The 25,694-nt window shown below is 39.5% G+C and overlaps 1 protein-coding gene across 5 annotated transcripts; it reads right to left on the bottom strand.

The window, feature by feature from the left end:
- Positions 1-531: 531 nt before the first annotated feature.
- LOC121263657 lies at positions 532-10,210 on the bottom strand. Of its 5 annotated transcripts, none has more exons than XM_041166687.1 (14): positions 10,073-10,210; positions 9,455-9,519; positions 8,517-8,592; positions 7,939-8,196; positions 7,385-7,881; positions 6,396-6,599; positions 6,178-6,237; positions 5,878-5,946; positions 5,712-5,789; positions 3,349-3,522; positions 3,123-3,239; positions 1,965-2,144; positions 1,826-1,872; positions 532-1,163 (listed from the first exon to the last, which is right to left on the bottom strand). In XM_041166687.1, the coding sequence occupies exons 2-14, from the start codon at positions 9,500-9,502 to the stop codon at positions 806-808; spliced, it is 2,166 nt and encodes a 721-aa protein (XP_041022621.1). In that variant the 5' UTR covers positions 9,503-9,519; positions 10,073-10,210; the 3' UTR covers positions 532-805. The 5 variants fall into 5 exon arrangements, with proteins under 5 accessions (XP_041022621.1, XP_041022616.1, XP_041022619.1 ...); XM_041166682.1 differs by having other exon boundaries at positions 8,451-8,592; positions 10,073-10,209; XM_041166685.1 differs by having other exon boundaries at positions 8,451-8,592; positions 10,078-10,178.
- Between the last annotated feature and the right edge of the window lie 15,484 nt (positions 10,211-25,694).

Consider the following 25,694-nt stretch of genomic DNA (forward strand, 5'->3'; position numbering starts at 1 on the left):
TTTTCTTCTTCTTTAAAAAAAAAAAAAAAAAGAAAAAGAAACTATAACCTTGTTTAAAACTAAACTTATTAAATAAAAATAATATATCTAACCAAGTTACTCACTATAATTTAAAATTAATAGTCTTTTAGTTTTTGGAACACGTTTCTTTTTTAAAGAACAAAATGAAGTTTAGGAAAAGTATAGAGAAACATGACTAGCCTCATTTTTTTATGATATTGCATTAAAAAAATGGGTCTATATGGATGGATTCCTTAACCCTTTTCTTGATTTTTATATATAAAATAGATATAAATTATTTATACATCTTAAAAATATTTTAAAAATTATATATTATCTTGAATTAATTATCTTATAGTATTCTTGCACAAAACACCGGTATGCAATCTCAGTAAAAGGCTTCCTGCAGAGTATTCAACACCATGTCTTGAATTAATTTTCTATTACTCTTCAGGAAACCTTTTACATCCTAATTTAAGGCTTCCTGCAGAGTCATAGAAAATTAGGCATGGTCTCTGCTGGCAATCTCAGTTGACTCTAATAAAATTATTATTAACACTCCAATAAACTCTCCATGTCTTACATTTGCACTGTACAAACATAACCCGAAGGAAGCAAATTGCTACCAATTCACTGGATACGAAAATAGTACACAATCCCCTCAGGGCCATAATAAAATCATAATCAGTGAATGGAAATGCAAACAAAAAAAAAAAAAAAAAGGTTTTGAAAGACCACTTGCAGGTACGTATCTTGTAAATAACTTCTATTAGATATATACCGTAGTATTCACAATATCTGCAACTTAGCTCTGCAATTCTGCATCTGTGTCCAAGAAATCCCACCCTTCATCCAAAAGAGCTTGGTGTTCAGCTCTAGCTCTTTCCTTTTCAATTCTGCTGTCCACTGATAGGCTGTCAACGGAGGTTGTTGGGCTAATTGTCTTAGGAACCGCCGCCGCGCTTTTGAGGGAAGAGCCTGAGGAAGCTAACCTTTGCTCAGGAACCAGATCAGATGCCTCGTTTTTCACATAAACTTCTCTTTCAGTAGTAGCTAAGATGCAACTAGTCTGGCTAGAGGAAAAGGATTGGCTTAATGGAACATGGTTATCAAACTTCTCTTTCAGCAGCCTCACATCCTGACATATGACGGAAAGCTCTCCTCTGCACCAGGAAAGGTAACATGACAGTTTACATTTTTCAAATATCATACCAAGTTCAGGAGCAGCACTCGTAAATTTTAATACATACATGCATAGATATGGACCAAAAAGAAACTGATACCAACAAAACAAGTATGTGGTTTTACTAAACAAGAATAATTTGGATATGAGACAAATGTTTTCACTAAATTCTTGCCCAAACAAATGTTTCAATTGAAATAAAAAGGGAATAAAAAACTGGGACAATAAAATGTTCTACATTCAGGTTTCAACTTGGTTGATGCTAGTTTTAAAATTAAGTTAAAAAAAAGGTGGAGGAAAAAAGATTCATGACCAGAGAAAATATAAAAATATGTTGGAAATAAATTTTGTGCTCCATACACCCACCAAACTGACTCCATATTCAGGGCACTGATTATAACATGTGACACAACAAATGAGACGTATCAAATTTAAAATATGGTTCATTTGACCAAACATTTCCAAGAACAATGAATGGCTACACACACCTGCGCACGCGCACACACGCGTGCACGTGCACACACCCTCTCACTCCTCCAGCACACCGAGGGAGCAAGAGAGTATGCAGAAGCCTACTAATGATTGTCTGTACAATGAAGTGCGGGTACAAACTTCATTTGAAAGAGACAGAATTAAACTTACTGCAGCGTATCGACAATTCGACCTCGGTCCATCAGAAACTCCCGTAACTGCAAGAAAGCATAATTTGATTACATCATAAATCATTGTCATTTCTTTTTACTTGAAGAAGAGGGCCACAATGAGTCAACAAAGTAACTACCCTGGAATTCTCCTCTGCCTCATCTTCTAGCATCTTTGACTCCTGAACAACCTTCTCCATGATCGCTTCTTGTACGGCAAGAGCATTTTGAGCGGACTCTTCTTTTTCTATCCTTTCCTGCTCAGCTGCTTTCCTCAACTCTTCTGCTGTGGCTACTCGTGCCTCTAGAGTTAGGTGCATCTGGAAGGGAAACAAGAAAACCCAAAAGTAACAAATCTTCCAATTTGGTCACATCTTTTTTTTTTGATAAGTTGGTCACATCTTGTCATACCCTTCATACAAATGGACATAGAACTATCATTATTCATGGATAATATTGTCGAAATCATTTCGATCTTTTTAAATCAACTTAGTTGGGCTAGCCAAACCCTTCTTTGCACAGGTGAGAAAGATTATGTGATTGCTGTGCAAAGAAGACACGATTCAAACCTTTTTTTGGAGATCTCAAACCAAAACCAATTTTCGACCCCGATCTCTTCTCATTTGTTTTGGTATTACCAAACCTAGCCTAGCCTTCATCAATCACACTAAAGCAGAGCACCCAACTATGACAAGGCCCCCTTAAGGGTTAGGTTAGTCAATCCAGCCCCCTCTTTGGGGCACAAGACAAAACACAAAATTCTAATCTCATCATTACACATTTTTCAAATCCCCATACAAAAAATAATAAACAATTCAACTTTTTCAAATCCTAAAACAATAATAATATTAAAATATAATATTTTAAACTTTCAAACAAAACACAATTCTCAACTCACCCCCCAAACCTGCCCTATGGTCTCATTTCTCGTCTGATCGTCTGAACTGTATTAATTATGATAATGTGTTTAGTTAAAATAAACTTCTTATGCATAAGATATAGGGGAAAGAGTAAATACAGAGAAAATATAAGTCTGGGTATTTTCCTTTTATTACAAAAGTACAGGAAAGGGCAAGAGATAATCTTCTATTAAGCTCCAACTCCTTTTGAGGGAAAATCGGAAAAGGCTTACTTAGAGTTTTCTATCTCAATGCTTATCTTCTCCCCCTTTCCCACCCTCATGCAGAAGGCATGGTAAACAAATAATTAGATAAGCCAACACCGCTACAATAATGACAATCAACTGGTGGTCAAATGGCATGGTGTTCTGTGATGAGGCGTAACAAAATTTTAAATACCTCGTCAAGTATTGCAAGGGATCCATCCCTTTCATCAGACATGCTGAGCAGCCGAGATTGAAGCTCCCTCACTTCAGTTGCTAAAATTGTCTTCTCTCCATACACTTCTCCAGCATGCTGCAAAGGTAGAGCTATAGGCTCAGTTTTTATCATTATTAACTGAAGAACATATCAATCCAAAAATCAGCAGTTCTAAATACTATGTATTCAATTATTATTTTACAACCATGTTATTTGCTTCCTTTGCATGTGCCAACATTTGTTTCATTTCTTCCACCCTGACCAGAATATCCAGCCCTCCCTGACAAGCTTCCGCTTTAGCTTGCTCTGCAGCTTTCTCCTGGAAGTCCATTTCTCTCATCATGTCGATCACTCTCTCCATGGCTGAAAGCAAGGTTTTCTGCACCATTGGTTAGTGATCAGTGACTTTCAATTAAAATGATCCATAGCATGAAGGAGTCAGATGGCAACAAATATTTATAAATTATAGTTTACTCGACATATCTGCATGCATGAAATAGAGCTAACATTAGGTATGGGTTAAGTCTACCTCAACAACAACGAAACATCTGAAACCCTCCCTGTTCAAAATTTCAAAGTTACCAATTACATCATGCATCATGCCCTATTCAAAATATCAAAGTCACATTGCAATACCATTTTGCCTAATTTAACCACCTAAATATAATACATGATCATATTTGAGTTTTCATGAAATTTCAAAGAGCCTCCCAAATGAACATAACTTCCCTCCTTTTGTTGTAAAGAGATTGGCAAAGGAGATAAAGGACTCAAAGAAGCCTCAAGCTCATAATTATTGTTATCTAAAAACTCAGCATTATCACCCTGAAGTTGGAGTACAGAAGAATATTTTTTTATTCTTCATTGACTTGGAACCTCACCAAGGCAAGCAGTAAACCCGGGAATACAATACCATTCACCAGAATTGTGTATTAAGTAATTTATGGGAACTCGTAGTGCAAAAACCAAACCCAAGATGTGTCTACAGCTCATCCAAAGCCCAACCTTGGACCAATAGGTTGCACTTGAATGAGTAAGTATGGGAGAAATTACAGACATAATAAATATGCATATTAAAAATTATATCCCTGTGCCTTCCTCTGTGTCCTTTTCTATGCTGTATTAACTGGAAGCGTGTGCTTCTCTATCTAGGAAGTAGATCTTCATAAACTCTCGAAGATTACATAAACTACAATCCAGTTTATGATTTGCATTGAAAAAGGTTTGACTATAACCACCTCTACAGAAAGGTTCTACAACATCAAGTATCTTCATCGTCTTGCTTTAGGGAAAAACAGTATCTTCATCGCCTCAAGGAATTTGAATTTAACTAAGCAAAAAACTGATTGGAATATGCCAATATGCAGAGCATAACGACTGACTGGCCAGCTGGGAGCAAGGACACTTCAAATTATAATTTATTTTTCTCTAAAATCTCAAAAAATTATTCAGTGAATACAGGAGAAATTACAGACATAATAACTTTGCATAGAAATGTCTCTCTCTATCCTTTTATCTATCTGTTAATTGTCTGACCCTGTGTTTGTATCTCTAATCTAGAACTAAAGATCTTAGTAGATTCTCAAGCATCTTCATCATTTTTTTATAAGTAATAAAACACAAACAGCTTGCCATGAAAGAATTTAAATTTAAATTAGAGATACAAACAAGCATTTCAAAGAATTTGAATTTAACTAGGCATGAAAACCAATTGGAATATAGCCATATGCAGACCATAACAACTGGGAGCAAGAAATTTACAGAACTCTTCAAGTGTTTATAAAGAAATGCAGAGGATTTTGTATTGATAGCACTGGCATTGAAAGTAGTGAAAAGCCACAAGGAACTGAAAAAGATTAATCAGCAAGCTTCAAAGTGAAAACATATATGCTAAGAGCATCCTCATTGGATTAGCAATCCCAAAAGTCAAATTTTGGCTAATATCACATACTTTGCCTTTCGCCTATTCCATTCAAAACCTATTCCCACATTGGATTATCCATGGCACTCTCTATATAATACTAAAATATTATTAATTATTTTTTTTAACCTAATTTATTTTTGTCACATTTTTCAGTTCTACCAATCATATGTTAATTAATAATCATATTCTAATTTAATTATTGTTTAAACAATCATATTTTCAATGGTCATTTAACGCTAATATCTAAAAAATCTTTGATCAAACTCATCTAAAATTCCATATGAATGTCTTAATTACCAGCCAAATCATATTTTCAATGGTGATTTGATGACAATGAATTGAATGTACTACGGATCAGTATTTGTAGAGGACGTTTCCAACAGCCCCTGCAGCTAATGGGTTGTGATAGTTTCTTTTGCACCAAGTGTATTAATTAACATCTTGCATCAATTAAAGAGAGCAGCAAAAAAACAAGAACCCTTTCAGACTGTCCATATCCTCTCACAACCATATTCTCACAATCACAATCCACCATATAAGTGCAAACAAAATGACAATATAAACACAAATAAAACCTGTCCATAACTCCTTCCAGCACAAACAACACAATATGTTGGATTATGAATCAGTGCACGCAAGCTTACATCTTTCGGAGGAAAGCCCTCAATAGCGGGGTTCATACCCATCCTTGAATTAACTGCTCCAAGCTTCATCGAGAGGAACTGCAAGATCCAATAAATACAGCAAAAGTTCAAGTTCTGCAGTCTAAAGGAAATTATCATGAGGTGAAGTGGCAACAGAGACACACACCTCAACCTGGCGTTGCAGCGACTGGATGTAATTAATCGTTTCATCAAGGACAACAACTTTTCCAGTAACCTGTTCAGAGGGTAAGGACACAGTCAGTCAAGCAGAGTTGAAGCCGAAATCATGCTTTCAGATTTTTGCGTAGATATTATTAAGACTAATCTACTTATGATGTAAGAAAAGAGAACATGACTTATTAAAGACACAAAATCCATCATTTTTTATATGCTAGATTGTATAGAACTAATCAGCGTAATCACTAATAGTACCTATATCAAACAACCAACAAGAAAAGTTATATACCTTGTTACATCCAGGGACCAAATCTTGGAGAATTTTCATCCTCTCACTCTCCCTCCTTACCTGTCAATATGGGTCAGCTAAGTAACATTTTTTTTTCCAAATAATTGTGCTTAAAATATCATCAAAGTCGAGTTATTTATTTTCTGGAATAACTACATGATTGGAAATGAAACTACATGATTGGAAATGACAACTTCAAGGAGACAGAAGGGAATTACCCTCTCTGCTAGACTATGGCTAACAGTAGCTTGGTCCTTTCTCGCTCTCACATGAATATAGTCTTGCTTGGGTGGCTCGGAAGGTTTAGTGCTTTCTTCAGCTGACTTGTTGCCAGGCGTTGAACTAGCTTCCACTTCAGCTCTTGAACCCTCATTCTCATCTCGGGATCCAGATAGTTTCATCTGTTTACCATTTAATTCTTTCTGTTCCAACAGAGTAAGCATGCTTTAATCTAGATTTTGAAAACGAGCACTAAAATTAAGCAGATAAACAAATAAGTCATCAAAGTTGCACCCAGCCCATGGCGCTTAATTCCACAAGAATTCAAACTTCCACCCCGTGGTTTAGACAACAAAATCTTAATTCTCTAATAAAAAAGAAGAAATGCACAAGATATTTGCTGCAGACCACGCTTTTTCAAAAAAATTATCCAAAGACCTGTTAAATCCCAAGAACATGCGGTAAAAGAAACCATCCGAATCCAGAAGTTCCAATTTGGCGTCAAGCGCAAAGACAAAAATGCTCATCATAACTTGGTTCTTTTTTTGTCTTTCTTTTGGAAGTATTTTTGTACAGAAAAGAATTCAGAGCATAAATTTTAAACACTTACCACCATTTTAAAAAAATTACACAGAAAAATATGCCCACTCAAAATACACATTTGGTTAACTACAGTAACTCGCCGAATAAGACCCCAAGGTGCGATTTAGTGTAGCCCAAAGCCAATTTTATTTCGACTTGCCTAATCCAATGCAGGTGTTTTTTTTTTTTTTTTTATGCAATATTTGGCAAATATTTGCCTAATCCAATGAGGATGCTCTAAGCCTGAACAAATGTATTAGAGATCAAACATTTACTGGCTACTATTAAGTGAATCAAGTTGAACTAGAATTCTATTTGACATGACATTCATGAGGAACAGAACAGATGGGATTCTACTTGTCGAAGGCATTATTCACAAGCTTATAAAAACTAAATTTAAGAGTACCTTGTTATTTTTGGCATGTACAATGATCTCTTCAACAAGATGAATTTTACATTCTTGGTCAGAATGGGTAACTATGGTGTCCGGTTTTGGCTCATCCTCAACACCATTCATTTCACTGTCAAAATAGTCTTGCCTGAAAGTGAGATCTGAGGAACCACTGGCAAACAGAGTATGTTCTTTGATAGATGTTGGAACCGGCATAGGCACAGATTTTCTCACCTCAGAGCTAACTAAGCACAATTCCTCTTTCTGGCATTCTCCATGGACAACCATATTAGAGTCATCATCCATTGGAAAGTCAAAGTCTTTCCTATCAAGATCCAGATCATTTGCAATGACCTTGACAGCACCCTTTTCATTTATCAAAGCTGTGGTCATGTCAGGGGGGTTCATCCCTAACCCAATTTTGATACCATTTCCCCGAGAAATCAGATCCTCATCCTTAGTATAGCCACAAAATTGTTTCTGATAATTCTTTCCTCCATGCAACATTGCATTTGATGTGGCATGGACAATCTCCTTCAACCCCACTTTGACACTGTTGACTTGAGCATTTTCCAATAAAATCACTTCATCATTTTCAGTACATCCACATGGCTGATTTTTAACTTTATTTGCATCATAAATATCTGAAACTGTAGATTCATTCAGCGCCTCAACTATAGGTTTTGCATCAGCATGAAGAACACCAGAGCTATGGTCAGTCTCCTTGGCATCATCACAAGCTATTGGACATGGTTCTAAAGAGGGCCCCACATCTGCTGTGACAATTACTTGCTGCTGGCTCAACAAGTCCATCTGCTTCTTAATTCCTACAGCACATTCATCGTGTAATGTATAATAAATAAGTCAATCAAATCACTCGCCCAATCTAATGGCAATTCAACTGCATGCATAAGAAAATAAGAAAAAAAATAAACAGAAGTAAAAAGGAAAACCCAGGCACAATCCAGGGCTGATGCAACATATAATGAACCATGTACAATGGACATAAAGTAATTACAACAATCAACCAAATCATAATCCTGGAAATTATGAAGAGGAAAGGTTTTCAAATAAAATATACCATTATCATTCTCAGGAGGATTAGAAGGACCAATGGAATGAAGGGAAAAATAAGGGATAATCTCACTAAGAACAGCAAGCGCAGCTTGGTCAGCATCCTTGGAATTTTCAATAGCAACAGCCCTCAGCAAGCGAGAATCAACCTATTCAAAATGAGATGCAAAATATATCTTCAATCAGATAGAAGAAAAGATTTTTTTTTTTTTTTTTTTTATAAGTAAGATATAAGAGAAGAAAATGCAGACAAATTAACATAGGCAGGAAAGAAAAGTAAACACATAAACAAGACAAGCTATGGGGGTAAAATGCTTAGGCCAAGCTGTAATATCCAAGATTGACTATGGGAGGGTTATGAATAGAATCCTATATTGCCTAGCTGGAGGTTCTAGTTGTTTATTATGATTTCGAGGGACTTCAATTGTCATATTGACTAATCATTTTGGAGTATAAGTTCAAATGTGGCTTGAGCTTTCCTTGGGTCTTTACAAATGGTATCATAGCTAGCCTCCAGCCAAAAGTATGGAATGTGAGACATGCCACTCATAAAAGGAATGGCTTGAAAGGGATGTCCAGGATTTAAGAGGAAAATTGTAATACCCTGAATTGAATATAGGAGTGTGGTGACTCTTGAGCAATTACAAAACATTTGGTTAAGAAAATTAAAAGAAAACCTTATTCGCATTAAATTCCATTTGAAGAGTGTCAGGATATTTGGATACCAAGGAGAAAACGCTGCTCAAATAAACTACAAGACACTCCTTTTCACTCATAGACAATGAAACTAAAGCACAATTTATCATCCAGATTAATCAAAACTTCAAATACCACGATTTTTCTTTGAATTGGTAACAAATAAATTACCATGAGATTTGAAACTGGGAACAAATAAAGACAACCAAATAAAGCGGAAAATTATTATAAAAAAAAAAAAAAAAAGAAGAGTAAAATGAAATTAAATTGATCTTTCATTATGATACCAATTATTCAATGAAATGAGATTAATACCATTGGAAATATTTCCTGCAAGCATCGATAAACAGAGTTGAAGCCCATCTCCAAGAACCTCTATTCTGCACAGGAGGAAACAAAACCGTCAAATTTGCAAACCTATTCCCTAAACACTAAATTACTAATAATCATGAAAAGGTAAATGAAAAACGCGGGAAGAGAGCAATCAAGTTAACACCAGTGTATTCTTTCAGACTAACATAAGGACATTCAAAAACTCAAATCCTATGTACGGTTTCCATTTAACTAAATTTGGGGGGTGGGAAGAATGAATCTAAAAGGAAAGATAAAAACAATGACACTCATGTGAACACAGAATTTATCAACAACAGTAGGTCAAGCTACGAAACCATAATGCTCTGCCCAAATGCGTAGAGAGAAAGGGAAAAAAATTATAAAAAAATGAAAAGAAAATAAAGGAAAAGAAAGAATTTGACATTAGGGTTGTCAGTAAAGCGGGAGGCCGAGAAGCAGACGAAGGAACTACAGTCAGGCGAAAGAGGAAAAAATATACGCACACAAAGGTTGAGAACTTTACTACTTTCTCCTTCGTTTCAACTTCCTTTCCGTTCTCAGAAACAAAACATAGAGACAAAGGGAGAGAAAAGCACTGACCTTTCCAGAGTGACAGTGACAGAAAAGGATTCGTAAAAGTACCTGTAGCGTTCATTGAACGAAGAAATCATCAGGATATGGGCGTCATTTTAGCTTTTCTACGAGGGCGTTTTCGCTATGCAAAAACAATTTCCATGGCAGACGGCGAGACGACAGGCGATAACGACATTTCAAAAAAACAATAAATGATAAATATACAATAATTAATTTATGAAATAGTTTTTTATGATTTTCTTTATAAACATAATATTCTACGATGCTGTGTGCCTGGTTTGCGTATCAACATATTTTCATCTATCCTATCTCATCTCATTTTATTTTATTTCAATATTTAAATACTATAAATATAAACATTTTTAATTTTTAATTTTTTATCTAATAATTACAACTTTCTCAAACATCTAAACAATTTAATTTTTTTAAATTTTAAAATAAAAATAATATTTTAACAATATTTTAACTTTATAATATTTTTATTCAATTTTCTCTCTCATTTTTCAAAACTTCATAAAATCTTAAATCAAGTTATTTCATTACTATTTATAAATTATTTTACTATTATTCACAGATCATCTCATCTTATCTTATTATCTAAGTCACCTTAAACTTTATATTTATTTATTTGAGCTATGTATTAGAATTGCTCTGAATGGTTCATACTTTTCCTTATTTTGCTATGATTTAAGGAAAACATGTTGTACTTGGTTCATGGGACTATATGGTTTTGACTTCACCAAAAATTAGAAAATCGATGTAATAATATTAGAAATTTTTTAAAATAATTTACATATTGTGTATAATTGTATATAATATTTTAATCTAATAAATTTAACTATTCTTACAAATTTTAAACAATGTGTTATGTTGTGAGAGTGCATATCCGTGGAGTTTGGTGTCCAAGAAACTATTTCAACATGTTACAACTTCTCGCCAAGAGCATGATAGCATATGACCTGATTCTTTTAATGAAAAATATGAGTTCGAAACCCCACCCCCTTGTATAAAAAAAAAAAAATGTTACCACTTCTCATAATCTACACTCTTCTTCACTTTCATATATTTTCCTTTATCCTTTACCTTGTTAGTGATGGTGCTTCAAGTTATTGTCATGTGAAGCATTGTAAAGAAGAAATGTTCCTTCTTGTACTCATACTTTCATTTGATCTTCAAGCTTGTACTCATAGCGTAGCATACATAGTCTACAATATTATACTTATTTTATTGGTACTGGTTGTATGAGATAAAACTCACGATTAATCTTAAAGATGCACATGCTCTTGACAAGAAGTTTTCCATAAGTACATCTTAAGTAAATTAAAGAAAAACTCTCCTAATCCAATGATACCAAGAATGTAAATGCAAGCTTTTGAACTCAAGACATCTATTTTATATGGCTCTTCTCGTAAACATTACACACTTCAATACGTTGGAATGTTGGATGGCTTTAAGCTATTCAGGATCTAGAGAAAGGGTATCTAAAAATGTAGTCAATCTTCCTCTCTCACCCACTGTGAATAGAGGTTTTTTCTCTCACCCACTACGAGGTTTTGTTTGTCTCTTTTCTTTTTCACGTGTAGCCCTCTCCTGTTTGTGATTGGTGAGGAGTACGACTAAGGAATTGGATGGTATGTATGGTAGGTTGTCTTTGATGGAGTCTGAGGAAGAAGTAGTTTTTGTGGATGAGGAGGTGGTATGTGATATTGTTCGTCGGGGGGAATGATGTTTGATAATCCAGTTGCTGACATTAAAACATTATAATAAGGAGGCATTGAAACAGATGCTGAGGGTTTGGCGTCCTGTGAAGATGACTCGCATTCAAAATCTGGACTCCAAATTTCTGATTGCAGAATTTGACAATGTTAAGGATAAAGAGAGGGTGGTCAGGGATGGCCCCTGGACGTTTGATAAACAATTGGTTTTAGTGAAAGACTTCAATGGTGCTCAACAAACTCAAATGTTGCATCTCACTAAGGCTTCGTTTTGTGTACGAGTTCACAATTTGCCTTTGATGGCCCGCAATGAGAATGTGGGTAAATTGGTTGGAAGCGTTTGGGTATTGTAGAGGAAGTTGATCTGGTTGCGGGGGAGGTTGCATGAGGAGAATATTTATGGATTCGGGTATGGTTGGAAATTATGAAGCCTTTCTTAAGGGGCAAGAAATTGTGCATTGGAGCTAGTGTGCCTTATTGGGTGAGATTTCATATAAGCATTTGCCTGATTGCTGTTATGTTTGTGAGAGAATTGGCCACTCTCATCAAGACTGTGATCAAATGGGAAGCTACGACCAGCAACAGGGTCCTTTTACTTATGGCCAATGGTTGCGTGGCATTGGTCATGGGGGAAAAACCACGGAGGGTTTCAGGTGTGAATCACCATCTACGGCGGAGGATTTGTGGGCATCTAAGCTTCGTAGATCACGTAATGTTGATGAGGCAGTTACGGAAATAGTGGTTACGAAACCTTTAGTCGCTGATGCTTCGGTTAATTTAAAAAAATCCATCAAGGTGAGTGATTTGGATGAGAGGAATATTCGGGATTGTGTTGCGGAAATCCTAGAGAAACGGCTGGATATTAATGGTGATGAGGAAAGACGACATCGAAGGGCTATCCCTGAGAATGTGGTGGAATCGTTGGATGGGGTGAGTGACGATCTCGTGGGCTGGGCTTTGGAGGACAATCGTGTGGACCGTGCTAGAAACGGAGAGGATGTGGGCCTTGTTATGAAAGGCTCGGGCTTAGACAACCTATTAAAACGGATGGCTTAATGGGGGAGCTTGATCCATTAAAACAGTTGACCAAGGAAACCTATAAGTGGAAAAGGAAGACTAAGGTCGTTGGCCTTTCAGAGAAGGGTAGCTCTGTCTCGGGTGATATTTGTGCAGTGAAGCATCATAAGCTGGTTCTCTAAGGGGGAAAAGGCAGAAGCATGCGGTTCTCTTGCAGGATGGAGGTGAGCAGCTCCATGAGGTCCAGATTGAGGTATCGGCAGAGGTTGGAGTCCAGCCCTGCTGTCAGCCATGAAAACGCTATGTTGGAATTCCCGTGAGCTTGGGAACCCATAGGGAATTCAAGCTGTACATGACTTGATCACGAAAGTAGATCCCAGTTTGGTCTTTCTTCAAGAGACTAAGCTAAAGGCGCGTGCAATGGAAATTTGTAAGTATAAATTGCAATTTACTCAATGTTTTATGGTTGATTGTGTTGGAAGAAGTGGGGGATTGGCTTTATTGTGGGAAGTGGATGTCACATCCTCTCTTACTCAAGTTGTCCATGGTCAAGATTTCCCAATGGCGGCATTTCAGACAAAAAAGGCTACTTTAGAAGGCACACGAGACCTCCAAATAATCTTCTAAGGAAATGAATAATGATCTTGTGTTGTCAAAATATTATAATACGCCTTAACTGTGCATACCTTGTGATTATTAGACCTCCACTTCAATCTATCTCGCTGTGCTATAGGGGTCCCCATAGAATATAGTGAGCTGAAAAATTTTGCAACAATAGATAATTCTCAGTCATGAAAATCCCTACTAAAGAGAATGTTCCACTAATACGAGCCATAAGAAAATAACCATACATTCGCCACTGACGCCTCCCTGTTAACTGCAATACGGTATAGGGCCAAAATAGCACTTTCCAAAGCTTGATCTCCACACCACATGTCTCGCCAAAAACTTATTTGATCACCCTCACCAACTACAAAACTGATTTGATTTGCAAAGCATGGCCACCCATTCCTTATAAACTTCCATAAACCCACACCATACCCCCCTTTCACCTCGTTGGAATACCAACTGCCCTAGTGACACTATATCTAGCATCAATAATTTCCTTCCACAATGATCCCTCCTCCAAGTGATATCTCCAAAGCCATTTTCCCAATAAATCTTTATTAAAAGTTCTCAAGTTACACACTCTCAACCCCCTATTCACAATTGAGGCACAAACTGTTTTCTAGCTAACCAGATGAAATTTCTTCTCCTCCCCCATGCCTCCCCATAAGAACGCCCTAAATAGTTTCTCCATCCTGTTCGCCACTCCTACAGGCATAGAAAACAAGGATAAAAAGTATGTGGGGAGGTTAGTGAGAGTACTCTTAATAAGAATGAGACAACCCCCTTTTGATAAATACACATGTTTCCAACCAGCCATCCTTTTATCTATCTTCTCTACCACCCCATCCCAAATAGCTCTATTCTTAAAAGTTGCTCTCAACGGAAGGCCCAGATATTTCATTGGAAAAGACGACACCTTACATTCCAGAAGGTTTGCTAAACTGAGGATATTAGAGATCGTACCCACAGGAACCATCTCAGACTTGCCAAGATTCAGCTTGAGCCCTGACACTGCTTCAAAGCAAAATAACAAATCTCGTAGAGTTTGGATTTGGCTCTTATCCGCTCCACAAAAGACTAAAGTATCATCTACAAAAAAAAAAAAAAAAAAAAGATGTGAGATGATAGTAAGGTCCCCAGAGCCATTGCCCACCTGAAAACCAGCTAAAACCCCTCCCCCAAAATCAGCCTGCACCATCCTACTTAGAGCCTCCATAACTATAACAAATAACAGTGGAGATAGAGGATCTCCCTATCGCAATCCCCGTGAACTATAAAAAAAAACCATCAGGAGTGCCGTTGACTAGAATTGAGAACCAGGCCGTTGAAATATAATGATACATCCATGAAATCCACCTAACCCCAAAGCCACGCCTCTCCAGCAAGTATAAGAGGAATTCCTAGTTCACGTAATCATACGCATTCTCCATGTCAAGCTTGCAAAGGACCTCTGAGCCTCTCTCCCGAAGTCTGTGGTCCAAGCACTCATTTGCAATAAGTACTGAATCAAGAATTGTTTCTCCCGAATAAATGCGTTCAAAGACTTGGAAATAATCTGCTCCAACACCAGGCTAAGCTGGTTGGCAAAGAACTTCGCAATAATCTTATACATGCTACTAACCAGGCTTATTGGACGAAAGTCTTCAATAGTCGAAGCCCCGTGTTTCTTAGGAATGGGAGCAATAAAGGTCGCATTAAGGGATTTTTCAAACTTTTGGAAAGAGTGAAATTCACTAAAAACCTGCATTACATCACATTTCACAATGTTCCAACAAGTTTGAAAGAAACCCATTGAGAAACCATTCGGACCCGGCGCTTTATCCTTCGTCATACTAGAGATGACCTTGTAAATCTCTTTTTTAGTAAAAGGTCTCTCCAGAACACTCACACTCTGCGAGTCAAGCTTTGGCCTCCAAGAAGCCGATTCTGTGAGAAGGTTCTCATAATAGTGTACTATATGGTTTTCTAGCTTGGGAGGAGAAGAAATCACCTGATGTGACTCAATAGCATTGTTACGCCGATGTGAATTAGCCACTTTGTGAAAAAACTTAGTGCACCTATCTCATTTTTTCAACCAAAGGGCCCTAGATTTTTGACGCCATGAAGTCTCCACTGACAACATGACTCTTTCCAAGTTTGCTACAACCATGCCCATCCTCAAAACCATCTCCTCCGAGATATCTCTCAATAATTCTTTGCCCTCTAGCTCTTGCAATTCCTCCAACAGTGTAGACTTCTGATTGTCAATGTGACAAAAAACTTTCAAGTTTATCTTCTTCAGGTCCTGTTTCAACACCTTTAACTTGCCTGCAAGAATGAAACTTGGAGTACTAATGAACTGATATGATGACCGCCAAGCACTCACCATCTCTACAAACTCATCCGCTGATAGCCACATGTTTTCAAACTTGAAATACTGGTGACCCTTGTGAATACCCCCACAATCTAAAAGAATAGGGAAGTGATCTGAGCTGACTTGAGCTAATCGTTTCTGGCTTACTTCCGGATATTGGGCTTCCCACGAAGGAGAGACAAGAAATCTATCCAATCTCGACCAAACCCTCCCGTTTGACCAAGTGTACTCTCCCCCTACCAGAGGGAGATCCAAATCAAAGATAAACTCAGAAAATTCCTCCATAGCCACAGAATTTCGATAATGCCTTAATCGTTCGCTAGGAAAGTGAGTAATGTTAAAATCACCCCCCAAACACGGCACTTCCCATAGTGAGTATAGGCCCGCTAACTCCTCCCACAACCTTCTCCTATCCCTGTCTACGTTAAGACCATAGGAACCTCCAAATGCCCATTCCCATCCATCAACCACATTTTTTAACAAAGTTGCAACCTAGAAATCTCCAATACACTCCTCAATCGTCACTACCATTCTTTTATCCCACATTAGTAATACTTCACCTGAAGCTCAAGAAGCCAAATAGGCCCAACCCACATACGAGCACTCCTATAAACTTCGCACAATTCTTTTATCTATGAATTGCAACTTTGTTTCTTGAAAACAAACCACATCACCCTTCCACATCCACAACAAAGATTTGATACGAAGTCGTTTATTGCGATCATTGAGCCCTCGTACATTCCATGATAAAATCTTAGGCTTCATAAAAACCTAGAGTGCCCCTCCCTTTCAATCTATCCCTTCATCCACTCCCTTCCTTCACATCATAATTAATGGAACAAGTTAGCCGTCTAAGTTCCCTATCCTGTTTTGAAGCTGATTTCGAGTGGCTAGCTTCAAGTGCTACAAGAAGGGCCTTGAATTGTTCTTCATAACCTCCAAAAGAAACCCCAATAATAGCTTGAATCTCCTCTACCTTATTAAAAACCCAATTTCACGAACAACTCCCATACTTAGAGCTGGAAGGAAGTGTACATAGAGGAGTTAGAAATGCCCCCTCCTCACCAGGACTATCAGGGGCAAATAAGGCTAGTTCCGAGCTACAAACTAAGTCTGGTTCGCCACTGGATTCGACCAAATTTAATTGGTTCACCACTAGTACATCACATAATAAAGCCAGTTTCTTTACTTCCCCAAACTTATTCCCATCAACATACTCCATCTCTAGTGGTAAAAAGCCTAACAGAGATCCATGTAATGACAATCCACACTTCGACATGTCTGATTGCATCGACAACGCATCTGGGCCTCCCACCACCACGCGCAACTGGGTCTATGCAATCGACAGCCCATGCGAGGGCGACGGGAGATCAACACACAAAAACCCATCTTCTACCGACACCTCTACCAACTTGCCATCCTCTATACAGGTGTGTAGTGACTGTGCAGACTCACCGTGATGGTCGACATCGATCGGCAGGAGTTTCTGTGCCGGTATGGGGTCTAGCGAGTTTCTGTGCCTTCTTTGGGCCTTGCCCTTGGCCCGGCCCAGGGCCCTTTACCAACCCAGCCTGCACAGAGTGAGCCCTCCCCACCCTTGAGCTCATCACCCTCTCTTCATTAAACCCAGAATCATGGCCCAAGCTCATTTGCATTACTTCTTTCCCTTTAACGCAATGTTTAAGGCAGAGTATATCTTCCAATAGAACCCCAACTTTTTCCTCCATATCAGCCAACGCCCGTAACAAATTATCCTCATTTAGCCCCAACAACACATTGCCATCTCCCTCATTTCTACGCACGATCTCTGAGATGGACTCTTCTGGCACTACTACACTCACGCGAGGCAATAGCTTCTGCACCACCTCATAGTACGACAATGAACCATCAACCGTCGACGATGGAGCACCACCATCTCCCTTATGCCCTTTCGGCTTGCCTGCCTAATGAGACCACAGAAGACAAGCCCCCCCTGTTTCTCCCACTCAAGATAGAGAAGGAAGAAGTAAGCTCCTTAATAGTGTCTCCAAATTTTTTCCACTCCTCACCCTTCCTCCCTTTCGGTATCACTATCATACCCCTCCTCTTATCATGCCCAAACTCTGAAAGGGAGAAGAAACTACTCTTGTGGTTGCATTCCCCCTGCACCATTAACACGCAATTTCTTTTTCTACGTGATCTTAGAAACTCAGGAAAACCCAAAGACGGAGCACATTCCCTCACTGTAAAGCCCAACCACCCCAAAGCTTCATGATCCAAGGAGATATATTTCACCACACGATGACTACTCTCAGTGATACTCCACCACCTATCATTCTCCTTCCTAAATGCAAATAACTTCTATTCAATGAATACATCTATGCACATTCCCATTGAAGCCAACAAAAAACACCAACTAAATAATCACCAAATTGGACTACAAATCAAACTGGACTACATGCTAATCACCACCGAGAAATATTGCCATTGACAACCCACCTCCAAAAGCAAAATATTTCTTCACTACTGTTCATAGAAAAAAAAAAATATATTGATGCTTTCATTAAGGAAAGGGATAGGTCAGAATGGAAGTTCACAGGTGTTTATGGAAACCCGGAAGTGGCTAACAGAAATGTGACTTGGAATTTAATTAGACGGATTAATTCTGGTGTTGATTGTCCTTGGTTTGTAGGGGTGATTTTAATAAAATATTGCATTTCAATGAAAAAAGAGGGGCAAGACTTCGCTTTGAACCTCAAATGGATGCCTTTAAGAATGTCCTTCTAGATTTTTCTTTGCGAGATTTGGGATTCAAAGGTCCAAAATTTACATAGTGAAATGGTAGAGAGGGTACTAGATCTATTTCTGAGAGATTGGATAGATACTTAGGGAATAATCAGTTGTATACTTTGTTTCCTCAGTTTGTGGCCAGACATGGTGTTGCTGCTCATTCAGACCACTTACCTATGTGGTTTGATACTGAAGAAGAGGTGGCTAGGGGAAGGAAGCCAAAACAGTTTCGGTTTAAGGCAATGTGGGTAGGTGAATAGCACTGTTCTTAGATTATTGATTGCGTGTGGAGTCATGGTGAGGGTAGGGGTAGCATGGAAGGTGTGATGGGATTGTTGAAAAGGTGGGGGGATGATTTGTTTGAGTGGAACAAAAACTCATTTGGGAATAGAAAGCTGGATGTAGCTAGAAGGAGTTTATAGCAAGCTCAAGATAGAGACTCCTTGCAACTTGATGGCTTGGGGGTGGCTAAAGCTAGACAAGAGGTGCAGTTATGGCTTGAGAGAGAGAGGAAGTGATGTGGAGGCAACGATCTCGGGTCCAGTGGCTTCAAGAAGGAGATCAAAATACTCGATTTTTTCATGCTCAAGCTAATGATCGAAGAAAAAGGAATTTAATCAAAGGTTTGAAGGATGAAGGGGTGTAAGGGAAGGAGCTTTACGGGATACGTTAATTGTTGATTTTTTTTTCAGAGTTGTTTTCTTCTACTTCACAGAGGCATCAAGAGGAAGATATGGCATGTGTGTCCCAAAGGGTGTCAGTAGAGATTAATTCAGATTTTTTCAAACCTTATACTGCAGATGAAGAAAAGGTAGCTCTTCAGCAAATGCATCCTACCAAGGCACCAGGCCCTAATGGTATGTCCCCCATTTTTTTTCCAAAAATACTGGCACATTGTAGGTAGTTCTGTGACTTCTGCTGTCTTGCACACTTTGAATTCTGGTTACTTTCCAAGAGACCTTAATCATACGTTTATAAGCCTCATTCCAAAGAAGAAAAATTGTGAATTAGTTTCTGATTTTCGTCCAATCAGTTTTTGTAATGTGGTATATAAGTTGGTCTCTAAGGTCATTGTTAATAGGCTCTAAATTCACATACCTGCTGTTATTTCAAAATCTCAATGTGCTTTTATTGGGGGTAGGCTGATTTCGGATAATGTGCAAGTGACATATGAATAGGTCAATTATCTAAGGCATAAAAGGTATGGGGAAAAAGGTTATATGTCCCTTAAACTGGATATGAACAAGGCTTACGACCTTGTGGAGTGGAGTTTTTTAGAAAAAATAATGCTCAAACTTGGATTTGCTCAAGGTTTTGTGCAGTTGGTAAAGCAATGTGTGACAACTGTTTCCTTCTCTGTTTTAATCAATGGCAAAACTCATAGGCCTATTATACCTTCTAGGGGGATTAGGCAAGGGGACCCTCTCTCCCCTTGCCTTTTCCTTTTTTGCACGGAAGGTCTCCCTACTTTGTTAAAGGATGCAGAGAATAGACAGGTAGTGAGGGGAGTTAAGGTATGCCAAGGGGCACTTGTGGTGAGTCACTTGTTGTTTGCAGATGATAGTCTTATCTTTTGTAAAGCTGATGTTCAAACTATAAGACATATCTAGGGGGTGCTTGAGAAGTATGAAGAGGCATCGGGACAAAAAGTTAAAAGGGAAAAAACTGTTGTGGTCTTTTCAAAAAATGTGGATGCTGGGAAACATAGGGAGTTGCTGAATTTATGGGGTGTTAGGACTTTCCAACAATATGATAAATACCTTGGGCTGCCTATTATGGTTGGAAGGTCCAAATCTCTTGCTTTTGCTGACATAAAAAGGAGAGTTTGAAATAAATTACAAAGCTGGAAGGAGAAACTGTTATCACAAGGAGGGACAGAAGTTCGTATTAAGGCGGTCGCTTTATCTATTCCCACATATGCTATGTCATGTTTCAAGTTACCTCCGGTCTTATGTGGAGAATTGGAAGGGATGATGTCTAGGTTTTGGTGGTGGCAGAGGGACAGTGAGCAAAAAATGCATTGGTTAAGCTGGAAAGAGTTATGTGTTTCCAAACTCAGAGCTGGGATGGGGTTTAAGAGTCTATACTCTTTTAATATGGCATTACTGGCTAAGCAAGGATGAAAAATCTTGCAAAATGAAGGGTCTTTGTTGCAAAGGATTTATAAAACTAAATATTTCCCTGATAGAACCTTCTTTCAAGCAAAGATGAGTTTGCATCCATCTTATGCTTGGAGGGGGATCATTGAAGCAAGAAAGTGGTTACTAGCAGGCTGTCGATGGAGGGTAGGGACTGGCACATCAATCTTTATATGGAATAATTATTGGGTTCCAGGCCATAAATGCTTAAGGTGGAGACATGAACATGGAATTCCTGCTTCTCAAGAGGATGCAACTGTTGATAGTCTTATCTGTCAAGACACACGAACATGAAAGATTGATAATGTTAGAGCTCTGTTTAATCCAATAGTAGCTAAGGAGATCCTAAAGATTCAATTACCTTTTATGCCTTACAGAGACAAATGGATCTGGACAGAGGAAGCTAGTGGATGTTTTACTGTAAAAAGTGCCTATAAACTGATTCAAGATTCAACTTTGAAGGTCATGGCTGAGTCCTCAAGCTGGGTGCGTGATAAGCAACTATAGAAGAAGTTGTGGAAGATGAATGTGTAACCCCTGTTCCTTTCTTCTTACGTAAGCTTCTCTCTTTCTTACGTAAGGTTCCTCCTTTCCGACGTAAGCAAATTTCGATGACGGAATTATGCAACAGTCTGCCATTCTTTCTGGTGATTGCGAGCATCGTCATGTGTGCCGAACCATGACGACGTGCCTCTCGAGATATTAGGTGACTTCTAAGGCATGCCCAGTGTTTTTAAATGTACTGGAAATATTTATATGAGGTATTTCCAGTATCGTTGAGTTACACTTGTTTTTAAATAAGACAATTATAATATTTTGAAGAGCTCCAAAAATTATAATTGTCGTAGATCATTTTAATATTAATTATTAAAATGATTCCAGTTATTTAAAATATTAAGTGATTTAAATTATGTTGAAAGATTTAATTAAATTAAATGGTTTTATTCTCTTAAATATATTAAATAAGACTTCATCATTTTATTAATGATGAAGAAATATTATTTTATAAACTAAAATTAGTTTAAAATAATATTTACCTTAATTCCTCTAAGTGCTTTTAATTAAGTTAACGTTTACGCATTTTCAAATCAGTGTTTTAATATCTCATCGTTAGATCGTTTTGAGGATCCCAAGACGAAGGGACTGGATTATAAACCCAGACCCCCTCTCTCTTTCCCTCACTTTTTCCCCAGCCCTTTCTCTCTCCTCCCTTTCTCCTTCGGCATGCGCAGCACGCAGCTTCCCCCCCCCCCCCCACGCCGTAGCTTCCATCACTCAGCCTGGCACCGCCGTGCGTCGACAGCTCTCATCGCTGGCACTGTTGCACTCGTCTCCCTCTGGCGAGTCCATCCACGGCAACCTCTCTCCCTCACGCTCTCCCTTTTAGAAGTGTAATGCCCGAATGGGCATGATGCCCATTCCACCGCCGTGCGCCACCTACCGGCGCCACCACCGCCACCAACGACCTCCCCTCTCACCGGTGAACCCCTCCCATGGAACCCAAGCCACGGGAAGTCCCCCTTCCTCCTCCGTCGCACGCACGCACGAAACCAATTTATGGGTTTCGCATGGCTTCAGGTTACCGACACTGCTAGTGCCGCCATGCGCGACTCCCACGGCCACCAGGCACCACCATGGACCTCCCCTTACCTCCCCCTTCCTCCTCCATGTGACCCGAGGCCAGTAGCCATCCTCCATTGCACGGCCTCCCTTTCTCTTTAACTCATGGGCTGCACGCCGTGCACTGCCATGCATAGCCACCTAGGATGGGTAACCACCATCATCAGCCTCCTCAAGCCACCACCAAGCCAACCCAACCTCCCATGACCCCGATCTACCACCCATGCATGCACACTCTCTCTCACTCTCCCACTGCTTCTCCTCCACTGTGCAGCCAAATCCGCCGCCGTGAGCCGCCGTGGCGCCACCACGAGTTCCACCGCACCTCCCTTAGCCGAGCCCTAGGGTCAAACCACCACTTTACGTGGTGGGTAATCACTGCACGTGATGGACAGTCACTGCGTGTGACTGACCGCCACTGTACATGGTTAGGTACGCTGTGTACTGCCCTTTATAGCCACCATCACGAGGCCTTCATGAGCCCTTCCAAGACCACACGTAGCTATCCAAATGCTCAAACAGTCAATGTACGTGGGTTAGCCGCCATGTATGACCTCTCCAATGTCATCGGCTGTGACGATTAGCGAGCAACGCACAGGTTATCCCGTCGATGGTATAACTCTATCCCCTTTTTATTATGTTATATTGATTAGTGGATTAGGTTGTGGACTGTGTTGTTAGTATTAGGGGAATGACTGGGTTGTATTGAGATGCGCTGTGTTGTGTTGTGAAGTGTTGGGCATTCTATGTAGTGAAGTGTTTGGCATATCTGTGTAGTGTGGTGATGTGATGTGCTGTGTATGTGAAGTGTTGGGCTTATTGTGTAGTGCGCTGTGAAGTGTTGGGCATTCTGTGTTGTGAAGTGTGCGGTGATTGTGGAGTTTGTGTTGTAATGATGGCGTGGTTGTGCTGTGCAGTGTAGTTATGGGGCATGTGCTGTATTGGTGTCATGGTATGTGGAGTGAGAATAGTACACGCTGAGTGTACTCTGTTTGTGGCTTAGTGTGAGATAAGGAGAGTATATGTAAAATATATCCTCCTGGCGTATTGTGGAACGGGATGAGTACACGTGGAGTGTACTCCATGTGGTGGATTGATGCACCATATGGCAAGTATGTCATAAGGGTGATATGGCGTAGTGCATGTAAATGGAGTATGTGAAGGGAGTTGTACTCCATGTGGTGAAGTGACGCACCATATGGCGGGTACGCCATAATGGTGATGTGGCGTGGTGTGTATGAAGGAAGTACATGTAGAATGTACTCTGTATGGTGGAGCGATGCACCATACGGTGGGTATGCCGTAATGGTGATGTGGCGTAACGTGTATGGAGTATACGCGGAGTGTACTTCATGTGGTGGAATGATGCATCGTATGGCGGGTATGCCATATTGATGATAGGTTGTAACGTGTGGAAAAGGAGTATACGTAGAGTGTATTCCACGAGGCAGCGACACTCCGTGTGGCGAGTCACAGAGATAAGGATGGTTGTGCAGTTGATGGGCGTAGAACGTGATGAATAGTGTCGGGAATTGTGGAACAATATCCCGAAGTAGTTATGGCGTAGCCTGTAGTCAGAGGTGACAAGTGTTACTGTAATTGACTTATGGCCGAAAGTATGGGTGTAGTAGCAAAATAAGTGTAAGAGTGCGCAGCGGAAGCATGATTGGGCAATGTCAAGAAGTGACGCGGTTACTGACAGTCGTGTTTATTATGGGTGAAGAGTTAGTGTGGAAATGGCGTAACAGGAACGTGACGAGATGTTATGATGTTACGAGAGTACGTGAGGAACCGTACTCGTGATGAGTTAATGGTTGATGTAAGAAATGATATAGCGGGATGTCAGGTGACGTGACAAGGTCACGGTGTAACTTGAGAGTAGTCTTGAGCTATATGATGTGACATAAGGCATAATGGTGAATGGAGCCTTGTCATGTTAAGTGTTGGGATGAACTGTAAGAAGGGACGGCTAGCATGAAGAGTCATGTTGGCCAGGTTAAGAGAATGTTGGTATCAGAATATGGCCCTCATCCCTATGGGCAGGTGATCAACATGTTATATGTTGATCTTAGGTGATAAAGGAGTAAGGTACATGTGTAATCTGGTGAGACACGTGTACCAGACGGATTCACCATATGTAATGGGTAATTTGTCCTAAATATAGTTACATGGTGCTTAAGCCTCAGAGTTGGCTTAGAGCCGTGTGGCTTGTATGGATGGGAATAAGGATTAGTATGGGCTAAGATGTATGGAGGTAGTGACGGGTGTATTGTCTAGGATTGGGATGCGTGACTAAGTTGGTCTGAGTCATGCATCAAGATGAGTTCAATAAGGAGGATAAGATGAATGTTTTAGTGTCTTAATCCTAAGGTGAATCATGGGTTCACTTTAGTGAATGAGCACTCGAGGCAAGACGTTGAGTTGGAAGATGCGGTGACCGCAATAGGTCCCCGAAGGTTTTAACGTAGTAAAAGGCACGTAAGTGCATGAGATAGAATGAGAGTATTCTAAGTATAGTGTAGTTCTGTTTCTAGTTTAAGTTACTTATGCACTAGATAGAGAATGACGTTAAGGTTATGTATGCATGTAGGTTGCCAGCTGACACACGCATGAATGGACTGTATGGTATGAAAGTAGCATGGAGTCCAGGTAAGTGTTACGTTCATGCCCTTCTGGAGTTTTCTAGGAATTACGAAACGAAAAGGAAAAGCTCTTCTCTTTAAGTGTTTACGAAAGAAGATGCCATGCTTTCAAACGTATATGTACGTAAGGCCCTTCCATGAAAGCCCATTTTTACGCACAAAAAGTTATTAATTGTACGCATGCGAATGGATGACTATAAGATGTATCTATTGTACGTATTTTCAAAGAAACGAATTGATGAAAATGCACGAAAGACGAGCTTGAGCCGACGCCTTCGTGGATCCTACGGACCGACGTCGTCGAGAGCGCCACGAGGTGATGCTCGCGAACGCCGCGAAGGCCGACGTTTAAGGTGATGCTTACAGATGCCGCGAAAGGTGAAGTTTGAGCATGTGCTTTATGTTTTATGGATGGTGTGAACTGACACTTTTGTGAATGCCGCGAGGTGATGCTCGTGGATGTCATGAAAGAGGACGTTCGAGCCCATGCTCACGAAACGATGTTTTCTCATGAAAAGAAATATTTTCTCATGTTAAATGAAAGAAAGAACTAAATGAAAGCTCCAGCTTTTCAGAGCTGGCATGAATGAATGAAGCTCCAGCTCTTCAGAGTTGGCATGAACGAACGAATGAAATAATGAATGAAAATATGAAATGTATGAAGATACGTAACGGCCACATGAATGAATGAAAGGGTACCAATGAATGGGCAGATTGCAATGCCGGGTAAGTAGTACTGGTAGTGCACCCAGTGCTGCCCCTATG

This window comes from Juglans microcarpa x Juglans regia, chromosome 4S (assembly GCF_004785595.1).
Source record: "Juglans microcarpa x Juglans regia isolate MS1-56 chromosome 4S, Jm3101_v1.0, whole genome shotgun sequence".
Classification (NCBI taxonomy): domain Eukaryota; kingdom Viridiplantae; phylum Streptophyta; class Magnoliopsida; order Fagales; family Juglandaceae; genus Juglans; species Juglans microcarpa x Juglans regia.